The 10,072-nt window shown below is 41.1% G+C and overlaps 1 protein-coding gene across 1 annotated transcript; it reads left to right on the forward strand.

Moving 5' to 3' along the window:
* Window positions 1–3,655: 3,655 nt before the first annotated feature.
* Window positions 3,656–4,641, forward strand: LOC118580799 (olfactory receptor 13A1-like). Its single transcript, XM_036182766.1, is given in 2 exon segments — window positions 3,656–3,692; window positions 3,695–4,641. Coding segments are annotated over 2 exon segments (984 nt in total).
* The last annotated feature ends 5,431 nt before the right edge of the window (window positions 4,642–10,072 follow it).

Consider the following 10,072-nt stretch of genomic DNA (forward strand, 5'->3'; position numbering starts at 1 on the left):
AGGAGACTGTCCACCTTGCCTGAAAATCACTTGAAATGGGTAGTTTTCTGCAAGGGAATCTGTTCCTGTGGCTAAAAGGATTTGTTGGAACTACTTTATCCCTGTAAAGACCCTTCATTAATGTTGGAGGCTTCTTTAGTGTTTCTATCCTCACTTGGACCTGAGGAAAAAGAATCAGGTTCAAACTTTACTCTGTGGTAGGCTTTCTTGGTGCCCAGTAACATGTGCGACAGATGAAGTGCTCTACTGCTCTGTGAGTATAGGGAATTAAGGCTCTTTTGGATGTAGCTATGGCAACACTACTATGCTTAATCTGTAGTGTGTGCAATGGAGGGATCACAATGGCTGGGGGAGTCAGTGCGTAAAATTCTAGTGGAGAGTGCAAACACCTAGACCATCAAAGCCAACACTGATCTTTTTTATCCTGACTTACTTTCTCAGCCTCAGCTTTTCTGTCTCTCTTGCTGATGAACAGCTCACACTCTGGGCCACAGTGAGAAACACATAATGGCACATTTATTTCTCTTGATCCAAATCATAAATTGAGAAAAAAATACTATCCAGTCTTTTATTCTCAAACAAAAATGAAATGAAACAAGCATATTGTGCTATTTCATTCATCCAAATGGTTGGAGTATCCTGATCCTCAGATCCTAGGAAGATACTGAGATCCACCAGCACAGGATCTGTCCTGAGTCAGCCTGTTGCCATACACCACTGCAACACCATGCTCTTCTGTTCAAAGGACACTTGTCATCTTACAGAAGAGCAATATGACTTCAACTGTAGCTGACGCTTAGACAGTTTTCATAAGCATTTAATATTCTGGAAGTTTGGCAAAAAATGAAATTCTTAGTTAAAAAAAAAAGGTGTATTCTTAACCCTTTAATGACCAAGGAATTGAAAAGAAGGCAAGCAGAAATGTGGTGGCATACATGCTGGTTTTCTCTCCAGCCATAGTGCACACTGCCTGAAGAATAGAAATGTGGCTGCTGTTATTTGGACTAGATTTTCTTTAGCATGGAAATAACAAACATAGCTGAACATTAGGCATAGCACTCCTGCCAAAAACCACACATGGACACTTGGACCAATGTTAGAGAGCCAGCTTCATCACAGGTCAGCAGCACCTATGATGGGTCCTAGAACAAAGGTCAGCATAGAATCTTGATGGTTCATAAAAGAGGGAGTGACCCTTCCTTCCCGGGGAGAGGATGTTTGGAAAGAGGAGCAGATAAACCATTTGGCTTTTGAGAAGGTTGAGGAGGTTGTAGAAATTGCCAAAAAAAATCCTGATGTGACTTAATGCATTTGCAGAGAGGTGGCTGTGTCTACTGCTGTGTCTACTGCTGTGTCTACTGCTGTGTTGTCTTCTGCTGTGTCTACTGCTGTGTCTATGGCTGTATCTGTGTCTGTGTCTACTGCTGTGTCTATGGCTGTTTCTGAGTCTGTGTCCATAGCCATGGCTGTGTCTGTGCCAATGTCTGTGTCTGTGTCCATGGCCATGACTGTGTCTGTGCCTGTGTCTGTGGTCCTGTCTGTGTCCATGCTGTGTCTGTGCCCTTGGCTGTGTCTGTGTCTGTGGCCACAGTTGTGGCCATGTTTGTGTCTGTGACTTTGAGGGTTAAGACAGGTAAGAAGAGTCTACAGAGGAGGAGACTTCTTCTGTACCATATGGGAGTATTTGCTCTATTAGCAGTGAGGAGTTGCTAAATCATTAGAAGGAGATCATATATATACACCTGCCTTTCAGGAAAACTACTCTAGAGAAAAATCAGAAAACACATAAGCAGAAACAATGAACTGAAAACCAAGCTTGGTCTGTTATGCATGAGTTATTTTGCCTCCAGACATATAACCAAATGCCTCTTTATTAATTTTTGTGCATTTACTCTTAATGATTGTGCACATTATTTTAAATTTTCCACTGTATTTAAAAAGTACTGAAAACCAAGCTTAGTCTGTTATTCATGAGTTATTTTACCTCCAGACACATAACCAAATGCCTCTTTATTAATTTTTGTGCGTTAACTCTTTTTTGTTGTTGTTGTTGTTTGTTTCTATTTTTATTTTTAAAGTTTTTTCATTATTAAATATGTTTATTTATTAATTTTTTTCCATTTTACATACCAACCCCAGTTCCCCCTCCCTCCCTTTCTCCCACCTTCTCACCTCCCTCCCACTATACCCTCATCCACTCCTCAGAGTGGGTAAGGCCTCCCCTGGTAGTCAACAAAGTCTGGCATACCAAGCTGAAGGAGAGCCTTCATTGTATCAAAACTCCCCTCTCCATTGTATCAAGACTGAGCAAGGTATCCCACCACAGGGAATGAGCTCTAAAAAGCCAGTTCATGTATCTGGGATAAGTCCTGGTCCTGCTGCCAGAGACCCCACAAACAGATCGAGTCACATAGCTGTCACCCACATTCAGTGGGCCTAGTTCAGTCCCATGCAGGTTCCCGAGCTGTCAGTCCAGAGTCAGTGAGCTCCAACTAGCACTGGTCAGCTGTCTCTGTGGGTTTCCCCATCATGTTCTTGACCCTCTCTTCTTTTTTTTTTTTTTTGAATGTCGAATGTCATTCAAAACTGGGCGGTGGTGGTGCACATCTTTAATCCCAGCACTCAGGAGGCAGAGGCAGGCGGATCTCTGTGAGTTCGAGGCCAGCCTGGTCCACAGAGTGAGTTCCAGGACAGCCAGTGCTGTTACACAGAGAAACCCTGTCTCGAGAAAAAAAAAAAAATCCTTGATCTTTTCAGAGTGTGTTAACTCTTAATGATTGTGCACATTATTTTAAATTTTCCACTGTATTTAAAAAGTACTGAAAACCAAGCTTAGTCTGTTATGCATGAGTTATTTTGCCTCCCGATACATAACCAAATGCCTCTTTATTAATTTTTGTGCCTTAACTCTTAATGATTGTGCATATTATTTTAAATTTTCCACTATATTTAGCAAGAGGCTGTCAGTGCATCATTTTGGTAAGTATCCAGCAACACACTGATAAACTCAACTTGGAGAGTATAGGTACCTTTGTAATTTCTAGGCTTAAATTATTTTGATCTGAAAAGATTTTTTTAAATTATTTACCCCAGAAAAATTTTCAGAAAGGAAAGTGTTGCTCAAATGGAAAACTCTGTGTGTGTGTGTGTGTTTGTGTGTGTGTGTGTGTGTGTGTGTGTGTGTGTGTGTGTGTGTGTGTGTGTGTGTGTGTGTGTGTGTGTGTGTGTGTGTTCTGGTGCACTTGCATGTGCTAATACCCATACTCCTGAGTCCAAATGCATATGGAAGCCAGAGGACAACTTTGAACACTATTCCACAAGCCCCATCCTCCTGTTTTTTGAGGCCATGTGAATGCTGTTGGTCAACTTACTGAGTTGATCAAGTTGTGGATGACAGAGTGGATCTTTGATTTAATTTGCTTCTCTTTGGCTAAGATTGATTGAAAACTAATGAACTTAATTGGTGACTTGCACTTATTTTTATGAACTGAATGATCACACTCTTTGTTTATGTAGCAGTAGGGTGTTTGTCTTAGTATATTGCAATGAAGCTGTATGTTATCATTTATTAATGCCATGTTTTCAGGAATGAATGAAACATGGCAATGACCTTTCTTAAGAAATCTTTCACCTCTTTTTCTAGCCCTGAACTCTTATGAAAACATGGGTTGATAATCACCTAATAGTCTCTACTATCCTTCTCAGTCAAGGACAATGAGAAACCAGACCCTGGTGACAGAGTTCATCCTTCAGGGCTTCTCTGAGCACCCTCAGTTCCAGCTGCTCTTATTTATCTGTTTCCTCTCTCTCTACTCTGTGGCCCTCACAGGTAATGTCCTTATCATCTTGGCCATCACTTGCAACTCTGGGCTCCACACCCCCATGTACTTTTTCTTGTTCAATTTGGCTACCATGGATATCATCTGTACCTCCTCCATTATGCCCAAGGCCCTGAAGGGTCTGGTGTCAGAGAGGAACCCCATCTCCTATGGTGGCTGCATGGCCCAGCTCTATTTCCTTACGTGGGCTGCATCCTCAGAGTTGCTCCTTCTCACGGTCATGGCCTATGACCGTTATGCAGCCATCTGCCATCCTCTGCATTATGGCACTATGATGAGCAAAGCATTTTGCAGCATGTTGGCTGCTGGAGTGTGGGTGCTCTGTGCTTTCAACACAGCCATTCATACAGGACTGATGACACGCTTGAATTTCTGTGGCCCCAATGTCATTACACATTTCTTCTGTGAGGTACCACCTCTCCTACTTCTCTCCTGTAGCTCCACCTATGTGAACAATATCATGATTGTCTTGGCTGATGCTTTTTATGGCATATTGAACTTCCTGATGACACTTGTGTCATATGGCTTCATCATTTCCAGCATCCTGAAGATGCGGACTTCAGAAGGGAAGCAGAAAGCCTTCTCTACCTGCTCTTCCCACCTCATTGTGGTGTGCATGTATTACACTGCTGTTTTCTATGCCTACATAAGCCCTGTCTCCAGCTACAACCCAGAGAAGAGCAAGTTGGCTGGTGTTCTGTACACTATGCTGAGCCCTACACTCAACCCTCTCATCTATACTTTGAGAAACAAGGAGGTCAAAGCCGCTCTCAGGAAACTTTTCCCTTTCCTCAAAAATTAAAATGTGATTCCCAGAGTTCTTCTCTTGGGGTTGGAGTTTCATAGTGAATTGGTTTCCCATGGGCAAATGATGGGTTGTTTGTGTGCTGAAGAAGTAAGCTAATCTTTTCCACCCAGTGCAATGTCTTTGTAGATGACCTCACACTGACTGATGGAAGAGTGTGGTTGAATGTGGGCTCACACAACTCTGAGCCTGAGAAATGGGGTCTCTGTGCCTGACCCTAGGATGATCAAAGAAACAAAACCCTTTTAGAGGACAGAAGTGCCCCTGAGCCTTAGTCTCACAGCTGTATACAAATGCCTTTTTTTTTCCTTTGGATACACAGCATCCATGTGGAGATCACACTTGGAATTGGAGTGGTATGTGTGAATCCTGTAATATTTTGAGGATTGCATTACTCAAGAATTGCTTCACGTGACTTCTGGTCTCCAAGAAACTAACCCCCTCCTATTTTCCTCCAACTCTTCTTGTTGGAGCCCTTTAAGCTACAAAGACAGTTTTTGGTGTTAATGTGAACAATTGTTTCTGCATTCCCCTTTTCTTCTCACTAACATTAGACTCAAGGTGAAACAAAATTTTAAAACACTGCGTCTTTATCACATGATATGTGGTTTATATACCTAGAAAAATACCCAGGGTTTCTCACCTCTTGAGTTAGTCTTTGAATTGAGAGTCTGACCCACTTCATTGCCCTGGGCACAGGTGATATGAGTCAGCTGTAACAAAAGCACTGGAAAAAGAAGGCACCATTATCCTTCTGCTGTTTCTGAACAAACCTGGGTGGACAAATCTGTATCTACCACAGAGAGACCCTGAGTCTGTTCTTGTGTAAGAAACTCTTTTGGGAAAGTCCATTCTCTTCATCATGATAATGGGAAAAATGAGAATATTTAGCTTTATCTTTTAGATAAATAAAACCACATATTATTTGCCAGATTAGATGGAAACTAAGAATAGAAGTTGATATTGATTTAGGAGGGATGGGCTGTCTTTGGGTCTTCATTCATATTCTCATCATCATTCATCAAAAGCAAATTGATTTTTGAACATGAAATTTGAGAAGTAGATGAGTTGTGGTTGACTATGGCCTTTATATGTTGATTCTTATGGACTAGGTCTTATCTCCTCAGTGAAATTATGACATCTCCTAATAACATTTTGATACTTTCAGTGACCTTGAGGATTTCTCAATAAACATGACTTTGTCAACAACTACTGATGACTCACTATGATACTAATAGATTTTCAGCATGCCATGTAGCCTATTTATTATTTTTCCACCTTAACTTCTAATAATTTTTCCAATCTTTATATTTATGATGGAATTTAAAGGAATGTTGAGACAAATATTGAGAGTTCACATGAGTGTTAACAAACAGAAAATTGAAAAATCAGAAATTTGAGGCAATATATAGGAAGTGAGTATCTCAATTAAACTGTTATTTAACAAGACAAATACAGGAGTAAAGGCAGGGCCAAGCAATGCTGTCATCCAAGGTCAGAGAGCAAGTGAGAATGTGGCAAAAGCCTCGATGTTGATTGGCAGAAGCACTAAGTCAATTTGAACTCTAGTTTCCCTCTAAGTATAATAAAGACAAAAGCCAACCTGGGGCTTGAGTGAAATAATTGGTGAAAAATGATATCAAGTGTTTTATGTAATAAAACATCATAGTACACTAAAACCTTAATATTACACTCCCTGGTTCACATTGGCTAGTGATGGCTGGCTGGAGTACTGGGGTGAAATTATATGAGACCACAGTTAACTCTCTGAAATGATCCAATAGAGAGGAGCAACTGGTGTGGGGAGATGAGAGAGAGACCTTATCCCAGTGGTTACTGGTGCCACAGGTGAACCTTGTGCATCTCAGTAACCTATAGGGTGCTAAATACCACCATTTGTTTTCAAGAGAGGCCAAAGGGGAGAGTTCCCTGGAGCTAGTGATTCAGCCTTCTCTTAGCCTTCCCAGACCCCGTTATTATCTTCTTTCAGTCTAGACATGTTTCTCCCATCTGCACATCCCAACAGGTCCATTTGTGGTCAGATCGTTCTGTCCTCCTTGCCCAGCTGAAAACTATTTTGATCTCTGCTTTATCTTGTTGCTTAAGCCTCTTTCTGTAGCTGTCTGGTAGAATGCCTCTACCTTCTTTTCTCGTATTGCAGGGACTTATGTGTCTGTTTCCTCCAACAGCCTAGCAACTATGTCTTTGTTCTATTGTGGATCCCTTTGTAGGAACCAGGACAATTTCCCATGGGCAGGAGAGAATCAATTCTTTTCTTCACATAGTGTTATCCCTTAAAATTAGTCTTGTCACCTAACATGAGGAGCCCTAGAGAGGAAGCAACAGATTCTGTGTCACCCATGTCTGTTTTCTGTCCTTGATAACACAAATCCAGGCAAGCACATCTTTTCTTTGAACCATCCCCTGTCACAGGTCCTTATTCTCTAGGTGTTCTTGACCCAATCGAACCTCTTGATGTGGTAGAAACCAGATTGGTTTGCTAGTACCAGCTACTACCATACACAGAAAGTCTGGATGGAGGACCCAGGTGATGGCTCTCAATGTACAAGGTAAACTCTCTCTAAGCATGGTGTGCAGACAATCGTAGGTTGCAATATTTCCTCATCCTGGTGGCTCCATGCCATATTCAATAACCAAGTAGAGAGTCTTAGAGCTCAGCAATAGATGATTCGAAGGCTCAGGATTTGATCTCCAGCACTGGAAATCAGATAGAGAAATACAAAAACAAACAAACAGGGAAAACTCAGTCCCCCAGTCTTGTTTTGTCCATTATGAGGTTATGAATGCCTCATGACTCCAGCAGGTTAGAATTCCCAACCTCCTGTATCTGAACCTATCCAAAGGATCAGGAGAAAGTAAGCTGACTACAAGCATCCATCATCCTCTGCTTTCCTAATGCAGATGCAATGTGACCAGCTGCCTCATGTTCCTGCCCCCCCTCTGCCTTCCATACCATGATGGGCTGTACCCTGGTACTGTACTGTGAGCAAAAGTAAACCTGTTATTCTTAAATTTCTTTTGTCAAGTATTCATTATTCCAACGAGGAAAGTATCTATTATAACCATTCACTTAAACCTGTGTGGAATTCAGGAAAGAAATCTTTTAAATGTACAATGTGTGAAAGTTTTCATTTATTTTACAACTTTCCAGAACATATAAGATGGCATACTATGGAGAAACTATAATCACTGTAGGAAAACTTTATTGTTCCAGCTTATTTTCTTGAATGTAAGCCAGGTTCGAAAATTCTCACATTGTCTCACCCTTACAAAAATCAAATATCAAAACTACAGGAAAAGTGGTCATGAAAAACACTTTCAAAGTCACCTGAAAATGACCACTGGAAACAAATGTACTATATTAACCCAATATAAATTAATTTATGTATGATGTTGGAGAACATGTGTAATGTGAAAGAAATGTTGTAAAAACACTGTCTTATCACATGATTTTGTGTTAGTGTGTATTAATTGTGCTCACTATGGGCTTCATTGTGGCATTTTAATATATGCTTGTTATATATTTAGTAATATTCACTCTTCAATTTGTAAAGTAGACTTTTGGGTGGTAGAATTCCTCTTTCATTGTTATAATATTTAAGGAACACGTGTAATTGAAAAACCACAAAAAGAGAAAGAAACGTGTAAGTCTAGTACATGTGATTTTTATTTCAAATCACCCAATAAAAATTTTCCATTTTGAGAAAATATTGTGTATGGCTCTGTAATTGTTACAGGAAAGGAACAATATTCCAACATGGTACAATGGACCTCTTTCAGTTGCAAAAGGCGCAGGCTCCCGTCTCTCAACCATGCCCTTGCCACAAACACAATGTACAAAGAAGGATTTCAAAAGACATTTACGCATGTAAAGAAACAATAGGAATTTGATATGTTAGACAGAAGTGGAAGTGAGAAAGAAGCTGTGGAGAAAGAACAAGAGGGAAGGACAGAGACGTGGGGAGTGGATATGGTGGAAATCTGGGACATGCTAGAAAAGTCCAGATTTATATATGCCAAAAAAGCAAAACATCCATTGCTTGGTTTCCTCCTCCAGAAAATTCACTTCTGGGGGTTGGGAATTTAGCTCAGTGGTAGCGCTTGCCTAACAAGCTTAAGGCCCTGGGTTCAGTCCTCAGCTCTGGGAAAAAAAAAAAGAAAAGAAAAAAGAGAAAATTCACTTCTGAGTCAGCCATCACCACACAAGACATTCAGTAACTGGAAGACACCATTTAAGACATAATCCAGGGCAGCTGCATGGAGGTTTGGAAAGAGGCTAGAGGTTCCTTAGTTCTTAGTTTCTGTCTTGCCCAGGCACCAGACATGGGAATGAGGAGGGTTTTTAATACTTCCAGCTCAAGCTCCAGCCATTGCTGACCACAGCCTTGTGAGAACCCCGAGTGGAAACCACCTGAACCATCAGGTGAGCCCACTCTGCTCTCAAAACTCCACGGAAAAATAGGAAAAGGGTTTGTGTGTGTGTGTGTGTTTTGATTTGTACTACTATTTGGAATGCATTTTCCAGAAGTCAAGATCCCCCATCCCTTGGTCTTTCATTGAATATTATTTGTGCTGTCCTAGTACTCTTGGGTGTGGAGTCTGTAATGGCACACAACTGGACTACCATGTATCACATCCTTAAGCAAAACTGGCACTCCCTGCTCCCACATCTACAATTTGCCAATATCTCCTCAGCTAGGGATGGCGCTTCATGCTCACTACCACCCCCTTGCTGGGATTTTGTCTCATTTGAGCTTGTGTAGGTCACAACCACATTGAGTTGATATGGACAATTTCCCTGTTATATCCAGAAAACACTTTCCCTGTAATCCTCCACCATCGCTGGCTTGCACAGTCTTTCCAAACCCTCTTCCATGATGATCCATGAACTTTCAGAAGAGGGGTTGGATATAGATATCCCATTGGTTGTTGAGCACCCTTTAGTACTTACTCTGTGCGTGGTGACCAGTTTTGGGTCTATGTGTTCATTGCCATCTATTGCAAGAAGATTCTTTAGTGAGGGTTGAGAGGTTCATTACCATCTATTGCAAGAAGAAGATTCTTTGGTGAGGGTTGAGAGATCCATGGATGTGGTGGTTTGAATAAGACTGGCTTCCCACTCTTGGGAATGCTCAATCATACCACAAGGGCATTTGGTCAGCTATGTTCATATCAGCATTGTTTGTAATAGCCAGAAACTGGAAACAACCTAGATGCCCTTCAACTGAAGAATGGATAAAGAAAATATGGTACATATATACAATGGAGTACTACACAGCAGAGAAAAACAATGACATCATGAGGTTTGCAGGCAAATGGATGGATCTAGAAAAAATCATCCTGAGTGAGGTAACCCAGACTCAGAAGGACAAACATGGTATGTACTCACTCATAGTAGGATACTAGA

Source organism: Onychomys torridus, chromosome 3 (assembly GCF_903995425.1).
Source record: "Onychomys torridus chromosome 3, mOncTor1.1, whole genome shotgun sequence".
Taxonomy (NCBI): Eukaryota; Metazoa; Chordata; class Mammalia; order Rodentia; family Cricetidae; genus Onychomys; species Onychomys torridus.